Source organism: Pelecanus crispus, chromosome 4, assembly GCF_030463565.1.
Source record: "Pelecanus crispus isolate bPelCri1 chromosome 4, bPelCri1.pri, whole genome shotgun sequence".
Classification (NCBI taxonomy): Eukaryota; Metazoa; Chordata; class Aves; order Pelecaniformes; family Pelecanidae; genus Pelecanus; species Pelecanus crispus.
Genome location: NC_134646.1, coordinates 1,718,335 through 1,736,893, shown reverse-complemented (window position 1 = coordinate 1,736,893; position 18,559 = coordinate 1,718,335). Strand labels below are relative to the sequence as shown.

Below are 18,559 nucleotides of genomic sequence, written 5' to 3'. Positions count from 1 at the left end.
AAAAATACATGCCATCTTTCTCCATTTGGAAAACCTATTATCCAAACTGATCGCATATTTCCGTGCTATGAAAGAAATTTGTGGGGCTCCTTATAGTTTGGCCCAATTTGATCTGCATTAAGCCCATAGCAGTACTACTGTATATCTATTCAGTTTTTCCTATGACCACGCAATCCTTGGAACAAAGGGAGAGGGAGCTGCAGCCCATAGGAAAATTACAATTTCGGAGGACTTAGCGGTTCAATCAGCCTTGAAAACGTAAAGCATACAACCAAGCGGAAACTCTGAGCATAACCCTTTTTACTACTTCCTACTTTGTAGGCTAAGTACAAAGCACGGAGGTTTCCCCCACTTGCCATCCTGGAACAGGCAGCCAGAAGTTGGTATGAACAACAGGTTTCTAAAACTACCTGCTGAAGCAAAGAGATTCTCTCTGCAGCCTGAAAAAGGAAATTTTTCTTTTCAGTTGGGTTTAATCTTACTTTGGTCACGGGCTGAGGCTCCCTGAGGAACAGGGCAGGAGGCAGAGAGGGGCACGAGCTGAGCTGGGACTTGCAAGGCCTCAGATCTTCTCCCTGCTCACAACATCTTTTGCAAATGCTTTCCAAGCAATTCACCCATCTACCTACAGTATTTGTCTTGGAGGTACAAATTCTTTGGCATTTTAGTGTGACAGAGAAAGCTTCATGAAAATGAGCTGCAATGAGACCTTTGGAAGCAAAGGGAGGTTTTACGTGGGCAAGGGCGCTTTGTTCTGAGCGAGACTGGGAGAAAGGCAAGGCAGGAGGAGATGCAAGGGCTAAGAAGTGAGGCAAATCTATCACTAGCCAAAATCTGGCCCCATTAGAAAAACTTATAAAAACAAACAAGAAGAAACAAATGGAGCTCGAGCAACCATCTGCATAAACCTGGACTACACTACACAAAGCAAGGACCAAGTACCCGCTTGTTTTGAGTGACAACTTCAAGCCGAAGCAAACTAGACATATAAAAGAATTTCTATATTATAATATTTTACACTATACTGACATTTTCCTTCACTCACCATCACCTCCCTTTCTCAATACTCCTTCCCTCAGTGTTTTACGCAAGAAGCCTCAAGCCCTGAATAAGCGACACGACGGCACTGCGTTTTTCCAAGTTTCTGTTGCTCCTAACTTTTGAGGAAATCCTCTCTACTATGGATTACGACGTCTGAAAAGCCTGTATGAGCCTCTGGGAAGCGCTACGTACTGGAGAGGTGACAGGGACGAAGTCCAAGCGCAGCCCTGACAGTGACCGAAGGCTGCTCAGTCAAACGGGGAGGACGGGCTGAGGTTACCGCATGGGGTCTGTCTATCCAGAGAGGCAGCTGCAACCTATCAAGCCCAGTTAATAAGTCCGCAGGGCTGCCAAGTACAGCAAAACGCCAGTGGTAAGGACAGGCGTGGCAGGGTAAGGGAGTTCACTGCAAGGATGTAATTACTGTGGGAAGTGCGCAATAGGGCAGGGTAGCCTGAATATAAGAACGTGAGATCAGTCCAAGACACCGCTGCCGTCCACACAGAGCAGCACGCCGTCCGGACGCTGTTCTCGCTCCCTAGCCTCTTACTCTGCTTTCCTGTGTTTGGTGCTCCCAGGAAATACTGGATTACCAGACGTCCGCTCGGCCGCAGCCCGGGCGGTGGAAGCGCACGGCTTCCCACGCAGCCCCCAGCCTGGAATGGGGAGAGACCTCCGGGGCCGAGGGGACGGTCCCACCTCGCGCCTCCACATCCCAGCCCTCCTGAGAGCGCCCGCACCTACGGCTGCGCCCCACTGCGCGCTCCCCGCCGTCACGCCCAGAGCTCCAGGTGCTCCGATTACCTTCCCACAGCAGCCCTGCTCCACAGTCGGTCCCTAATAATACTCTTCTCTAGGACGCTGGAATTAACCTCATCAAGAGCTTCCCACGTGCTAGAACCAGACGCTCAGCAGCAGGTCAAGCGCTTGTCTCCAAAATGCTATTTTAACACACTGAGATAAAATATCACCAGCTCCTAGAAAGCTCTTTCTCCATTTAGTAACATCATCTTGCCAGCTGAGGGGGACTCATGTTGAAACAATACATTAGTACCAAGACAAGAACAAGAAAATAAGCCTTAATACTTCAGTCTTGATGGAACAGTGGTAATAACAAAGCATTTGAAACAAATCAGGACGCCCTGAAACTGCTTAGATCCTGGCACGCACTTAACCACACGCCTGAACTTCAGCATATTTTTAAGGCTTTTCCTGAGCCAAGGCTTAAGTCTTTGTGCAAGTACCTCTAGTCTGAGATACTCCAGCCTGTATTTCAAACATATTTGCCCAAGGAAAGTAACTGTGCGCATCTCTCTACATCCTTCCCTGCAGACACCTCAAATAAGTCTATAATCATTAATGAAAAGAATGCCACAACTACCGAGGGTAGGAAACTCTCATCAGCTTCCCTTCACAAAGGGTGAAATTAAGACACAAAGTTAAAGGCCAACATTTAAGAAGCCCCTAATTTCAGGAGGTCTGTGCCGGGGGATTGTCATGTCAGACCATCAAAACCAAACTCTGAGGATACGCTAAAACTCCCCAAATACCAACAGCTGCAATTAACTCATGTGAAAGTACCGATCATCAAGACACACACAAGCTTCTTCGTGTCTCCGTATCCTTAGAAAAAAGGGATGACAATAAGCAAGTGAGGAATAATCTGTTGCAAATGACGGATCTGAGCAGGTCTGGGTTTTGTTATTCTGGACAGCTGGCCTGTCTTCAAGGATTTCCCTGGTTTGACAGCTGAACACGAAAAAGCAGGCAGACTACTGAAGAGCTTTCATTTGCAAACAACTGTACTTCCAAATGAGCGTATGCAGCCCTGGACTTGGAGGCCACGGTTTTCCAATAAACAAAACAAGTCACATTTTAATCTTTGACTTCAGATAGCGAGTGAAGATTCCTCGCGATGGGTGCGGCCCTTTCACTTAAAACACGGCAGGACAATGCTCTGCAGGAAACAGAAGACAGCATTCACACTTGGCACTGCGTACACGGGAACACAAACCAGATCACAACTCAAACAAGGAGGCACACCTCTATAAAAACACAGTCCAAAGTGTAAGTACAGTCGAAAGGCATCGCATACCAACAACTGTTTGGGCTTTGTTACAACAAGGAAGAAAGCTAATTGAGAAAACGAAGTAATGTTCTCTCCAACAAAAGGTAGAGGCTGATTTAAAACTTTTACTTTTTTATTTCTAAATGCTAAGTGTGCTGTGCTCTGTTTATTTACAGCCTGAAACATTGGTAATGTTTTTTTTGAGGCTGGTCATTTTCTGCTTCTTCCACAGGGGATCCAGCATTGCACCAGCCATAAGCAAGCTGTGGAACTGCCACCTGCCAAATCTGCTTTGAGCTTAGCTCCTCAAACGTCTTGCAGTTATTCTCCCACTTTGCTAAGCCATACGCTCCTCTAGATGCATACCCATACTTACTTTCTTAGCAACAAATTACAAGGTCAGATAAACTTTAGGAACTTTTGAATAGTTGAGCCGTGAAACCTCCAGTAGCACCTTGGCATCTGAGAACAGGAAGCCTATCGCACCAGTTGGACACAAAAATCCTGTCCGGTATATGCTCACCTGGGAGCAGATTAACTACCTTGCTTAGGAACCTACATTAAACGTTTCATTCAGTGCAGAGACACACAAAACGCACTCCCACAGTTAGCCAGGAGAGAATCACAGAATCGTTGAGGTTGGAAAAGACCTTTAAGATCCTCCAGTCCAACCATTAACCCAACACTACCAAGTCCACCACTAAACCAGTTAAGGGGAGAGTAGTAATTTCATGTTTCCTGGCTTGGTGCCTGGATTATTTTTTAATGAAAGTAAAAACTAGGAATCATTAAGGTTGGGAAGGATCTCTAAGAAGGCACCATTACCACTATCTGACATACTAAATCACATATATAAAATTAAGCTCTTCACGTTTGAATGATCTGATCTTTATATGGAGGACAAAAGGGAAGACGCTACTCAGATGTAAATAGGGAAGGGGCTGGGCAACTCATGCAGGAAGGCTTGCCGGAACCTTCAGTAATACTTACTCCCCCTAGTAAGTCTGAGCCTAACGAGATGGACAGCAGAAGAGTACCGTGGTGAGACGTTACTGTACAGGCACTAAAAGGAAGGAAAAGCAGAAAGGGGGCAGAATGAGGCACAGGAACACAAGAATTCAAGGACTACGAATACGCGAGGGGAGCACAGGTACCCCACAAGCGCTGTCTGGGTAAGCGGAGCCTTCTGCCTGGCCTTGTCATGCCCACACGATTGTACGTCCTCCCATTGTTACCACACACCTGCCTCTGAGCGCTTACTACACCAACGCCAACTAAAGAAAAGGCAAGGGATCAATCAGTGGACTTAAATCTAGGCTGCTGTCTGTGAAACTCCAATTTTACCATCTGCAGATCACAGTTGTTACGAGCTTTTCTCCTTTTACCCTTCTCTGGTAAGAGATCATAGGCTTCAATTTGCGCCAGGGGAGGTTTAGGTTGGAAACTAGGAAAAAATTCTTTACGGAAAGGGTGGTCAAGCATTGGAACAGGCTGCCCAGAGAGGTGGTGGAGTCCCCATCCCTGGAAGCGTTCAAAAACGGGCAGATGTGGCACTTGGGGACATGGTTCAGTCTAGTCTACCCTTGATTGGCTTAGAGTAGACTTGGTAGTGTAGGTTAATGGTTGGACTGGATGATCTTAAAGGTCTTTTCCAACCTAAACGATTCGATGATTCTATGATTCAATTTCTCAAGCCCCCAGAGCCCAAGGATGCTGTTACTTCCAGCTGAAGACTGTCCGCATGACACCAGGATAAACTTCCAGGAAAAGTATCAGGTTTTTCATCAGCACTCTTCCCTTCCCAACGTTGGCTCAACATTTCTGCATTACGACAGCACCATCTGAACTTCAAAAGACTGCCGCTGCAGAGCAAGCTTGAGTAACGTGAACAGAGGGAGTAGATAAAAGCAGCAGTAACTACAGTAGGTACCAGTGATCCATTACCCGAAGGCTAAATTCTGCGAGGCGCTACAAACTACGCAATCCTCCTGAAGCGAGGCAAGGTAGGACTGCTCCACGCGCCATCTGAACTCTGAGGGATGATTCTGCTTGATGAGTAACTCAGTTGCAAGTTTTGCTGCAACTCTGGCAAGTATTTGATAAACACTGTAATTATTGCAACAATAAATATTGCTATTTTGACCAAAACAACAGCAGAAATATACAATAGAAAGCTGTGGAAGCACCAGCTTTCTGAAACGCAGTAATAAAAACAACAGGCAGCTTCTACATGACTAATGAAGTGGGTTTTTGCTATGACAAGTGCACGCACATGCATGCGATTTTTTAAACAAACAGGGTTGTTTTCAAGGGATACTAAGCAGATGTCAAGACTGGAATTTGCAAAACTGATGGCACGTGGATGACTTTTAGCGCAAAAGTAGATATGTAAACTATTTCAAAACAAAAGTGTTCAAATATTTTGGTTTTTAAATGTAAGTTCAGATTCAGGAAGAGACCATGGGCAAAATCTTGCTTTACTAGCGCAAACGCCAATTATTCCATATATTTACAACCAAGCAATCAAAATCTAGCATCCTGCTGTTCCTCATAACCATACATCCAGTGCTGAGAGCAAAGCCTAAACAGTACAAAATTCAGCAGTGTCTATGAAGTACAAGTACACATGCACACAAGACACAATTTTGCCCCACTATCAGCAGGTGTCTTACGAGTTGTGGTTAAAAATCTCCTTATGCACAACATCAAGTTTGCGAGGTCTTTCGCTAACTTGTGGCAAGCCAAGTGTTTTTATTCTGTTACTTATTATATCAAATGTCTTTTATAAGCTATACATGGAGCGAATTGCTACCACAGTGATTCCCTTGACTTTCTCCCAGAAGGTAAAAACCTAGCTGGCTACACTGGAGAGCGTCTAAATTCCTTTGAAGTTGAAAATAAATCTTTCCAATAGACACACAGCCCTAGAATTTCTCACTCTTGTTCCAGTTTCTGTTAAGCCGTTATTATCTCACTCTTCACATCTTTAGGATACACCGAGGATCAAATATTCTAGGTTGGTTGAGAGACGCATAGTACAGCAACAGAGAAACCAGAAATGCTAACTTCAAGTTACTTCTGCTAACCTTAGAGCTGGCGGGAGGAAAAAAAAAAAAAAGAAAATTAAATCTGAAATCCCCTCGATCTTCAGGATTATTTATTTATTTCACACTCAGAGCGCCAAAAGACACAACGGCTAGGTGAAGCAAGCAAGCAAAAGCGCTCAAAAAGTTGCTTTTCAACACGTGAGCTGTTCTCACGCTCGTTGCCCAAAACACGGAGCACTAAAGCCACCGCAGCAGCTCTCTGCCAGCCAGGGCGTCCCCAGGCAGCAAAGCAGCAGGCAGCAAAGCAGCAGGCAGCAAAGCAGCAGGCAGCAAAGCAGCAGGCAGCAAAGCAGCAGGCAGCAAAGCAGCCAGAGCGGCAGCCGAGGCCGGGTCCCGGCAAGATGGGTGCGAAAGCAGCACGGGCAGGGAGCGGAGTCACGACGGCTTCAGACCACGTCTGTGCTCCAGCGTCGGTCTCCAACCCTGCCACGTGGTGGGTGGCTCAGGAGCTTGAAGAAGCCCCTCAAAGACTGCATGAGACAGCTTGGGTTGAGATGAACAAAGACAACAGTGACTCCGGAGCATTTTCCCACTCTCCCCCTCAAACAAAAAGCACATGTTGTCCTAGTCCGGCCCCTAAAACCATGGCAAGCACGTGAACAGCTTCTCCTGGGTGCTATGGGAAAAGAGTGGCAGTAAGCCACACAGCCAAGAACTCTCCTGTTCTTCACTTAGGACCCCGCCGGTATCTGCTGTCTTACACACGTGGAGGTTTGTGAAGACAGCAACTGCTTCATTGCAGCTAACTGAAAACACAACGCGAGCAGCTTGTCAGCCACACGGCAATCTCTGCCGAAGCTGCTGTACTCCTTAATCTAATTCCATCTAATCCAATTTATTGTCTTAAAGTGCTGTCTCGCTTCACACAAGGATTCAGGGTGGCTGCTAAAATACAGCTCTCAACCCGAGGGTCTCATTCATATGAAGAACTGTATCTGAGGCCGTATCTGCCCAGGCAGATGTCTGCACAGCCTTTGTAACCACAACACACTGCCAACAGATTCTCCTTAAAAAAAAAAACAAAAAACACCAAAAAAACAAACCCCAAATATCCAAAACCAAAACAAAACCATAAAACCCACACCAAACTGACATTAGCTGATCACCTCAGATGAAAACAGCACCAGTATTTCCTTTCTTTAAGTAAGGAGAGTCAAGGAGTTTGGCTGTGCATAGCCCTAAGCTCTGAATCAGGAGTTTGAGACTTTGCGCGTTACCTGTACAGCGACTGAGGCACGCTGCAGAGCTAGGGAGGTTTGCAGCCAGTACTTATCGCAAAATAGAATCCAATCATTAACATGTGGCATGTGACGGGAAGAGGGAAACCTATTTCCAAGAAGGGATACTTGTTGCAGACTTGTTCATATGATTCCTCTCCTGAACAGCAGTAGAGTAACCACTACATTAATCTTCCTGCATGTTGCAGTCGTGTTCCACCACTGCTCCTGCTACTTAAAGAGTACAAGGTAAGTATTGTTAGCTTTCTTTACCGCATGATTGAATTAACGAATGGTATGTGTACTCAATATATGCCCAGGCTTTCAATATGGGATTTGTGCGCCAAGCCGGTCATTGCATCTGCCGAAGCCGCAGCGAAATACTGCGCGTTTTCAACGAACGCAGCAATCGGGCCAGCGCACTTTTGAGAACGAACCGTTTATAGATGTGAACCACTCAATTCTCATACGACACCTTCTGATGAAACAAAACTGCATGTAAGAAAACAAAAAGCATGCTTATTTTATAAATAAACCCTTTAAAACTTAAATCTGTTGCTATTCTTGGACTACAGGGCAGGCCGCGATTTTGCTACCTGAGAAGTACACACACGGTGACGATCTGGACGCCAAATTCTGCATTCGCTCACCAACGTGTCGTCTTTTAAGTCTGAAAGTGCCTTCATTATTAATTTTCCCATTTGTAACACCTCATGAAAGTAAAAATGAACCCCAACAAGATGTAGGTTTGGTTTCTCTCTCTCACACCAGTGACATTCAGGACTTTGCTCATCAAACTCAGAGAAACGATCCCAGAATAAAGCAGTAGGACTTGTATACGTCAATATGTACTGAGACATCTGTACGAAGATCTTTAAGAAATGAAGTTCTTTAAACGATATCATTAGCAATGTGCAGTTAAAAGCAACAAAAGCTGTGTACAAAGTGGTAAAATACCAGACATGAATGCCATTAAATAAGCCTTACCAGACCATCACAATTGCTAATAGCAACAGAAGCTCCGGGGATGTCAGTTATGTCTCCCACGTAGGCGCAGTTGGTCCACAGGGGCTCTCTTTTCCATAATCGCTCTGTAGCAGTTCTAGTCTGACTCGCGTTACCAGCATCGTTTCCAGTTTCCACCGAGTCTTCGTACCACTCCACTACCGCCTCGGGAGCCACTAAACGAGTGTTGGGTTTCAGCCGGAGATGGAACTCCCTTCCAAACGCGGTGACATTAAAATACAGCTGTTTGGGGCTTTGGGATACCTCCCGCGTTGATCTTCTTTGGTGACTTGCAGAGAGGATATTGGAGATGTAGCTTCCGTCTGCATCAGTACTAATTGGAATCACTAACCCATACGGTCTCGGTCTGCTTTTTCGTAATTCTGCCAAGAGAAATACCCAAAACCAAACTAAAATTAGAACAAGAGCATGGAACGAGCCTGAAGGCTGAAGACCAGATGGCACAGCTACAGAAGGGCATGTCAGCAGAACAAATGGCAACGCAGGGATGCAACAGGCCACCGCCTTGGCTGTTACGGGCTACGCTCCAGCTGCAGCTCATGGACTGCACAGCACACCACAGCTACCCCGGGTTCCGGCCACCGGCAAATGCCACGTGCGTAGGACCCCTCCGCCTCACACCTCCCCTTCCAAAATTCCCAATTTAGGATTCCCGCTCAAGCTACTCTAAATCACTCTACCGACAAGTTCAGCTGAAGAACGATAAAACCCTGTTTTTAACTGGGGACAGTGCCACTTACCACACCAAGGTGCGTTAAATTATCTCCTAGGTAGCTAGTCTGGGTATAAGCACACCAATCTAATGGGGGCAATGCAAGGTACGTGGCCCTGCTCTCTAGCTAGAACACTCAAGCTTATAAATCTTCCCTTGGGTACCCTACAGCAAGGCCTTTAATTCTCTGAACGCCACCAATTGTTATTATAAAAATGCTTTGCACCCGCTTTTACGCAGACACTGAGAGGACACGTAAGAAAGAAGTAGAAGAAAAGCGTTTGACACATCATCGTGTTAAGCAAGGTACAACAAACCAAGGATAAGGTGAGAGGAGGCCACTTCGTCTGCAGGGAAAGCGTATGGAGCGCGCCAGGGTGGGCAAACACAAGAAGCTGTGCCCAGTTACGCACCTCAAATAAACACGCGCCACAGATGCTGGGATACACATTAAGCGCATGCAAAATACCCTCCACATGCCAACATTTTCATGAAGCAGGTCTTTCATGACGGTATTTTCATAAAACTTACAGAGAAAAACCCTGAAATACTCATTTACATTTATCTGGGGAGTTCCCGGGGTTTAGGTTTGCTTAAGAGCCACCGAAGAGGCTGCGACCCTTCTGAATTCTCGTGTAAGAAATGCCACGCAACTCCTTCATACACCTTAAACAGAATTGCTTGCTCCTGTGTCAAGACCTCCATTAAGCTTTGTGTTCAAAAAACGGGCAGAGGTGGCACTTGGGGACATGGTTCAGTCTGGTCTACCCTTGATTGGCTTAGAGTAGACTTGGTAGTGTAGGCTAATGGTTGGACTGGATGATCTTAAAGGGCTTTTCCAAGCTAAACGATTCTACGATTCTAAGATTTTTGGAAATCAAGTGCCATGCTTGGTTATAACTGCAATTTGCATACGTATTTCTGCAGTCTTACAAAATGGAAATCGGGAGAAGAATCCAGTGGCTATCACACACCGCTGATGAATTAATCGACGTCAGCAGTGGTATAAGCAGTAGCTTTCCCCTCTACAGATCTCCTCTAACAAATCCCCTCACCCAGCATCTTGCTACTGCCTTTCCTCTTCGCCTAACTTGAGTAACGGTGTTCAATCACAACGGAGAAGCCCATTATTTAAAAAAAACCCAACACAAGACCTTTACAGATTGGTACCTAAATCCTGCACTTGACTGCCAAACATAGAAGCTATAAACCCAGCAAAACCGCGCTCCATTGATCGCGCTACAGAAATCCTCAGGCAATATTCCAGAAGCTCGGTGGCACGAGCCTCAGCTAAGGCGACGTGTCCTACACGCAAGGCGCGCTTCCCAGGAGACGTCCCTGCTGTAATACCTCCAGTCAGTGTCAGAGCACCCCGGGGACCCGGACCCCGCGGCCAGGCAAGGCCGTGGGCAACCGATTACGAGCAGAAGTTAAGAAGTTAGCCCGCAGCTACCCAGCTTCCGCAGAGGCACTGGCCGAGCAAGCAAAGCCACAGCAGGAAAAAGGCAACAGCGAGGAAAGCCCCGCTCACCTATCATTTTTTTGTGGTTCCCGCCGGTCAGCTCGGGATTCCTGTCTAATTAGCAGCAACAGTAGCTGGCTGGAAACCTTCCAGTTGGGTTCTGGATTTGCCTAAGCGAATACAACAGCCTCCCTCCACCCCCCAAAAAAACCTCATTCTGTGTAGTCCCTCACCTGTATCCTGAAAATAGCATTATTAGCCTAAGAGAGGTTTTTTTTTTTCCTTCTCCACTCTGTTATTCTTAGGCAGTGATGAGAAAAGGAAGAGAATCTTCTCTCTTGCTCAGAGAAAGGTCTTCTCCTGTTACCATACCACCTTTGCAGCCCTGCAGCAGGGCGCACACATGTGTTTCCCGTTGCCTTAACGTCATTTCACACCACTGTAAAGCACGTCCCTTGAATGAGTTTATCTTTCCTGTGAGACCTTTGTAATCTGGAAGTCATCAGGACACTCGGTGCCCAATCTGCATCCTGTAGCAAGGAGAAGGAGAGGCATTCCCGGGCCAGGTCAAGATGTGGGCCAAACTGCCGCTAAGACCTGGGCCAAAGCCTGAGCCTTCTTGCCCGTGTATTAGGCTGCGTGAGAGTTAAAAAAAAGACACTTAGCGCAGAAATAATCATCCCCCAGCTCTTCCCTTCCCGAGAGAACTGGCTAAAGAGTTATTAGAGTGATATTACCGACACTTTTCATTTAAAAGCTCCACGATCGGTGAGCCCAGATGCTACCACTAAGTGCCACTGAGAATTCCTCAAATAAATATACTTAGTTAAATGAGCTGAATTTTACCCACTCCCAGCGCAAATCACACTTGAACTGAGAATTAATAGAGAAGAAGCTCAGCAGCTAGTTGCTCTCTTCTGGTAGCAGTGCCTGCTTATTTTAAGAGATTCACGCATTCAGCGAGTAGCTTTAGCAGGAAAATGTTCCTAATGGCTTCACGTAACTGCTTTTTCTCCAGTTTTCTTTTGTGCCAGTCGCTGAGGGATTTGACAGAAAAGCAATGCACGGTACTAGTAGGACATACACGGACACTTAAATTCTTGCACTATAAATATCTTTACGTGATACACACGTACTATATCCCAGGCCAGCGAAAAGTTCCTTATCATTTTCAAGGCCAGCGTTCTGCAAACGTACCGCGCATTTCCACGTTTGTCTCGCTGCGACAGCCAGCAGGCACAGCGTGGTTTCCAGCAGCAGCCAGCTCAACCTCTTTTGCCATACACCTACAGGATCAGGTTCTAAAACGGGTATCCTAATTAGGACATTATCCTCAGGATAATTCCCACCTAAAACACTGGGAATTCTGAGCCAGCATCGCTGATCTCTCTCCTTCGAGAAGGGACCAAATGAAAACTCCAAACTCATTTTTACTAATTAGACACCAGGCCCTGAACAGGAGACAGAGCTCCTGGGTTGGATTTCCTAACTGGGTCAAACTCAAAATCTCCATCCTCACGGTCCCCGCACTCCAGCGATGAGATTTCATTCACAGGCTGACATTCCTCCTTTTACCTCGCCGACATTCTTCTTGGCTTTTTTATTTTTTTTAAAGCGGGATGTTCAATGCCAGAGACCACAGTCTGGCGATCAAATTCTGTGTTCGCCGCACCACTGAGAAATTGCTTTGCTCATCTTGCAGCCGTATTCCCAGATTTCTACTTGCGGGGGCAAAAAAAAGTTATTTTACTAATAAAAAGACCAGGCCAACTAGCCACAAGAAGGTAAGAACAAAGGGTGGAAAATAAGAACTGTCAAATTTTTGAGTCAGCAAAAGCCTTTTCCAGAGTCTCTAAATGCTGAGCTAGAAGAGGAAATGCCTTTTGTTCAAAGGCAATTAAAATTAAATGTGACATGACTGAATACTGAAGACATCTAAACTCCTCCGCTGACTTATATTACCCTTTTTCCATAGACCGTATGGTCTTAGGAAATGCTATTCCAGCTGTAGGTGTTCCCTTTCCTATGCTAAAATTTCAGAGTTGATCTGTTCTGCTAATTCAAAGCTTACAGTGAGGATCAGAGGAAAAAAAAAAAAACAACACAGAGCAATAGAAAAAGCACTTAACTTCAAATTTTCTTCACTTTTTTATCTGGCTTTAAACTGCTGCTCCAGTTGCACAATGTTTAAGTTGAAAGGAAGCACTTAAGAAAGAACATCACATTCTTTCATTGTGTGCCAAAACGTAATTAGCCAGAGAATGCCTCTGAAGAGGGCTGGCTGTGCTTCTTTCCCTCAAATACACACGAAACCCAGGAATTAACGCCGCTGGCTCACAGCGGTCGTCTGTGCGCTGTACAGCAACTCTGGACAACAGAGGTTCACAAGTCCTAAACTTTTTTTTTTTTTTAATCACCTGCATTTGGAAAAGCATTATTTTTTTAGGCATAAGGTTTTGTGAAATACGTTGATGAAAATTTGTTCACGTAGCTGTCCACAGTAGAATTCCAAATGCACAAACACCGACTTAAGAAAGAAGATTTCAAAAGCACAGTCTAACTTGAAATCAGTGGAAAAGGAGGAATCTCTTAGAGTTCAGACAAAATATTTCTATGTCTAAACCAAGCTACCCAAGTTTGAAGACTTGACTTTTTTTCTTTTTTTTTTTCCCCTTTCAAAAAGTATTTAAACCTCATTTAGTGTTCACTATTCTGATTATTTCTTTGCTGGCACTGCATGTAAATAAATGTTGATAACAGGACTCTCCCGATTTCCAGCCTCCTGCCTGGCAGCCAGAGGACCAACTTTTGTGAACAAATGAATTTTTTGATCACAGGAGCTCCTTTGCTTATCACCGTGACCTGCGCAAGTATGTCCACCGAGCAGAAGCGTTGGCAGCATCCTTTTTTTCCCCAAACGTTTTCTGAGCCGTGGCAATGAGATGTAGATTAATTACTACGTGCAGTAACCACACCTGCCTCTTGGTATTGCTAGCAAGTATTTCAATTTGGAAGAGCAATGTGGAAACCTAGTAGAACTACACCGAAAGCACCGCCGGTTTGGCAGAGACGAAGCTGGGTACCGTGCAAGGAAAGAAACGTGTGGGAGCTGCTGACAGCATCCCGTCCAAGCTGCCCCGGCACCGGGCTGCGTGCCGGGTCCCGGACCGCCCCACGCTGACACGATGGGATGAGCACCGAGCTGCCGCCAGCTTCCAGGGCTCCCTCACCTCTCCGGGAGGATGGATCTGAACGTGGCTTTGTCGGGCCAGGAAGCTCAGCTGCCTCGGCAAAAAGACTGGATCCGGACCGTCGCTGGGCCTGCATCTTCTGAACGGAATTCCAAGCTACAGTACAACCAGATTGCTGGATGGCAGCCATCCAGCTTCGCAGCGGAAGTACTGGAAAAAAAAAATAATTACCTGCTGCTGTAGGCATTAAGAGGACAGCGTTTCCATACAAAGACTGTCCCCGTGTTCCGAGAGCTCGCCCTTCCACCATCCCACAGACAACCGCAACGGGATGAGGCCCAGAGCTGTTCCGGTCCCTTGGCAAAGCGCTGCTTCCTAACAAGAACAGACGGTGCGGTGACAACGAGACCACCCTAGCAGGGCTTTTGACCACCCTAGCAGGGCTTTTGTCGTCGCTGCTTTCTGCCTTCGTCCTTGGCTGGTGCTTTCCAGAAACAAAGCAGCAGGTTTTGGTCCCTTCTCTTTCACCAACCCGGATCACTTCAGAACTACCACTCCTCTGTACTTGGCTGCCTTTAGGTGGCAGAAATGCCCAGAAAGACAAGATAGAGAAGGGGGATGGATTTCTTGAGAGTCCCCACACAACTCCGCAGCTGAACAGGGAGGCGGCTAGGCAGCACACGTCAGTGCTAGACACCGCAAGTTGGATGAATAAAAGCAAGGGAGGGCCAGAAGAGAGCCTCACGTGCTATGCCTCTCTCTGCCGTCCGCGTTCCTTCCCTTCGCTGTCAACTTGCCCCAGGGATACCGACAGCTCAAGATACTCTTTGCGGCATTTTCACAGCCTCTGCTGAACGGCGGGTGAGCGCGTTCTATCCAGGCCGCGGGGCAGGCTGGCACTGCCGTCCTGCAGGTCAGACAGCCGAGCTTGCTTCCAGCAGCGGCGCTGAGCCACGATGCAGCTCTGCTGTGCGGGAGGCTGAGGCAGGACAAGTGAGGATGGAGCACGACCCCGAGTGCCAGCACCTTCAGGCTTACTATTTCACGGGTGACAACAGTACGATTTCCTCCTGACAGTTTCCAGGCATTTGCAGTGCGTTATATATTAATGTCATTAATTAAGCTTGGCTAACTCCCTATCTCTATAATACATGCTGTACTGATATTCAAAAAAAGAAAAAAAAAAATCCTATATGCTTTAATTTGTCCTAAGTGACTTTCCAGGCTACGAGAAAAGATTAGCTGCTGACAGGAGCCAGCCCTGGGCCAAATCAAAATATACAACACCGATGCAAAGTGACACTCAATAGGGACTTAAAAGTAGCGCAGCCCGTTTGGAGGTCACCCTAATGTGGGTTTTACTGTCGTCATTGAAACTCTGAACTGAGTAGGCTATACTTTTTGAATCAGAATTTACAGGGTCAAACATTATTGTACGTATTAACAGTTTAGAAAGAGAAAGCATAGGATAAATCCCAATGACTTGAAGTGTGAACCAGGTATTTGTGCTTTGAAAATACAGATTTCCCCTCAACAAAACACCGTCGATCCCTGAAAGCCAGAGCTACTCACAGATGGGCTGGTCTTGGGAAGCCATCGGGCTCTCGGTCCTGCTAGCCCGAACCAAAACCCACGGAGACGCCGCGCGGTCGTGCTGAGGAGACCCCGCCGGGCACCGACCAACACCGAGCCCCGTCCCACGGGGGTCCTGCACCGCCTTGCCGCACGCCGGGACGTTTGGGAGCACGGGCTCAGGGTCTGTGAGCGGACAGACCCACCGGCCGACGTCCCCTTTCCCGGGTAGGGGTGGGCGAGACCACACAAAAGCTCCCAAGGCGCCTGATTCACTCTCCGCCGTGCAACATCAGTGCTCTCCTGCGCCCCTCCTACGTCCCTGACTCCAGCAACGCTGGGACCGTGAAAGAGAGGAAAAAGTTAAAGGGGAAGAAAAGTTGTTTTCCAGGTTAAGGAATTTTTGTCTGAGGCGCTGTATAATTTCAGAGACGGGCTCCTGTATAGCTTACGGTTTCTGAAATTCCAATACAATCCATTTCTCATGGAAACGACTAGAAATAAAACACAGGATCAGCACACCGCTGGAAAAAAAGTCTGTTTGCCAGTTAGGTTTAAATGTACCTAACTGTCTCGATTCCCATTATTCACTGATCACAGTGGAAATCAAGCTAAGCCCAGAAGACTGCAGTGCCAGAACTGAAATCGAGACGAGACCTCCAAAATTTAGAGAAATACTTGAAATTCTTTGCTGAACAAAACCTCCGACCAAAACCTGGACCCAAACTGCAAAACTGGAGGCCTGAAGGGCAACGGGAAATAGAATTGCCCGGGGTCCGCTCCCACCGCTACCGCTGCTGGCGGTGAAAAGCTCCGAGCGCGCCGCGGCGCGCAGACGCTCGACAGCGGATCGTCCAAAGGCTCGCTTCACGCTTCGGGAGCGCCGAAGATGGCACACCCCGGCACCGACGCCCCGGGAGAGAGAACGCCAGCTTCCCCGTCTCTCCACAACCTCTTCCATCCCCCAGAGCGCTAAATCACCCGTTCGCCGAAACCAACGCAGATCTTCGGAAACTAAACCGCGTGCGCACGCTCCTCATGGCAGGAAGCTTCCTGCCTTTAGGAAAGGGTCAGAGAGGCTTGGGCTTCCACACGAGGTGCCTTTCGCTTCCGCGCCCTCGTCCATCGCAGACACCAGCCTAGCTGCACTGCACTTTCCGACGGCGGTATATCGGCTTACGAGGCAACAGCGAACGGCTACCGTCAGCCGTGCTGCAAGCACCCTGTGCCATCGACAGACTGGGAAGAGGCCTCCGGCATCGGACAGAATTTTTTCCGGCTAAAAGAAAAGGTTGAAGACTTGCAATACAGAAGAGAAACGGTATGAAGACATGCTTTGCCCCGGCCAAACAGAGCAGGCACCTCCACCTTGATTCAGAACCGCAGAAACGAAGACAAAGCGTCTGACCCAGCGCCGATCTGCCGGGGCATTCAGAGGGCTAGTTTAAACACGCTGCGATTTTTAACTTTTGGCGTTTTATATTTAAGAAGGGAAGCACAGAGGTACCAGGATGCAAAAACGCATAATGAGAGGGCATGCAAATTCAAGTCATGCCGCATCGCCGTGAAACTACAAATGCTCCTGGGTGGTAATGGCGTGGGGGTACGCAAGGGAATGCTTGCTTGCATACAGATTGTTTTTGCAGAAAATAAACTAGTTTGTGGAGCTCACTTCCTTTACTCCCATTTTGATAGCAGCAATAATAGTTCAAAAGACTTACCTATTTGGATCTGTTGCTCTTTACCAGCCTGCAAAAGAGAAAAGAGACAACATGCACAAAGTTGTTAGTGTAATTACTATGCAACATGGGACAGCAGAGTGCTTCCAGAAGGCTGAAAAATGACTTGGTCTGTATTGCACCGTTTTTTACATTTCTGCTGTTGGTTTCCAGGGACGGCATTTCTCCTCAACGGAGTAAACAGCTGTCCCCACCAGTATACTAACAGAGCCCGCAGCAAGCTTAACGTAAACGGAGCCGCTAAGACATCCTGATGCTGAACGACCCGTTCTATAGATCGCCATGCTGTGCCAAAAAGTTCAGTGGCCGAAGAGAGGCCTTAACGCCCACGAAAGCGGCAACTTCCGAGAAGCACGGGCGCCAGGGCGGTAATGAGGCACGCGTCTCGACAGCTCTCCTTTGCCTCCGTGCCAGACACCGGGAAAGTCAGCCGGACCTCCCGAGCGACAGCAGGGAGAGAGGCAGCAGCCCAGTGCCAGCTCACCGCCGGTGCGGTACCAGCTCTCGTCAGGGCTTATGGCACACAGAGGGAAAACTCCAGGCTGCTGCAGCCCCGTGCCGGGGGAGCTCCCAGACTGGCTGGAAGCTGCTCTGAGCCTGGCTGGAAGCTGCTCCGAGCCGGGCTGGAAGCTGCTCCGAAAGCTGCTCCAAGCTGGGCTAGAAGCTGCTCCAGGCTAGAAGCTGCTCGCAGCCTGGCTGCAGGCTGCTCCGAGCTGCACTGGAAGCTGCTCTGAAAGCTGCTCTGAGCTGGGCTAGAAGCTGCTCCGGGCTAGAAGCTGCTCCAAACTGGGCTGGAAGCTGCTCACAGCCTGGCTGCAGGCTGCTCTGAGCTGGGCTGCTCCAAACTGGGCTGGAAGCTGCTCCGAGCTGGGCTAGAAGCTGCTCCGAAAGCTGCTCCGAGCCCAGCTGGAAGCTGCCTGGAGCCCGGCTGGAAGCTGCTCCGAAAGCTGCTCTGAGCCCGGCTGGAAGCTGCTCCCAGCCTGGCTGCAGGCTGCTCCAAAAGCTGCTCTGAGCCGGGCTGGAAGCTGCCTGGAGCCTGGCTGGAAGCTGCTCCGAGCCCGGCTGGAAGCTGCTCCGAAAGCTGCTCCGAGCCCGGCTGGAAGCTGCCCAGAGCCCGGCTGGAAGCTGCTCCGAGCCGGGCTGGAAGCTGCTCCGAAAGCTGCTCCGAGCCCGGCTGGAAGCTGCTCCGAAAGCTGCCCGGAGCCCGGCTGGAAGCTGCTCCGAAAGCTGCTCCGAGCCCGGCTGGAAGCTGCTCCGAAAGCTGCCCCGAGCCCGGCTGGAAGCTGCTCCCAGCCTGGCTGCAGGCTGCTCCAAAAGCTGCTCCGAGCTGGGCTGGAAGCTGCCTGGAGCCGGGCTGGAAGCTGCTCCGAAAGCTGCTCCGAGCCCGGCTGGAAGCTGCCCGGAGCCCGGCGCCGGCCCCGCTG

At 48.3% G+C, this 18,559-nt stretch overlaps 1 protein-coding gene across 1 annotated transcript in view; it reads right to left on the bottom strand.

Moving 5' to 3' along the window:
* The window catches only part of ADAMTS3 (ADAM metallopeptidase with thrombospondin type 1 motif 3), a 135,430-nt gene that overhangs the window by 116,513 nt on the left and 358 nt on the right, over positions 1-18,559 (bottom strand). The window contains exons 2-3 of the mRNA XM_075709383.1: positions 17,118-17,145; positions 8,421-8,821 (exon numbers count right to left, since the gene is read on the bottom strand). Coding sequence (XP_075565498.1) covers positions 8,421-8,821; positions 17,118-17,145 — 429 coding nt within the window. The remainder of the gene's footprint in view (positions 1-8,420; positions 8,822-17,117; positions 17,146-18,559) is intronic.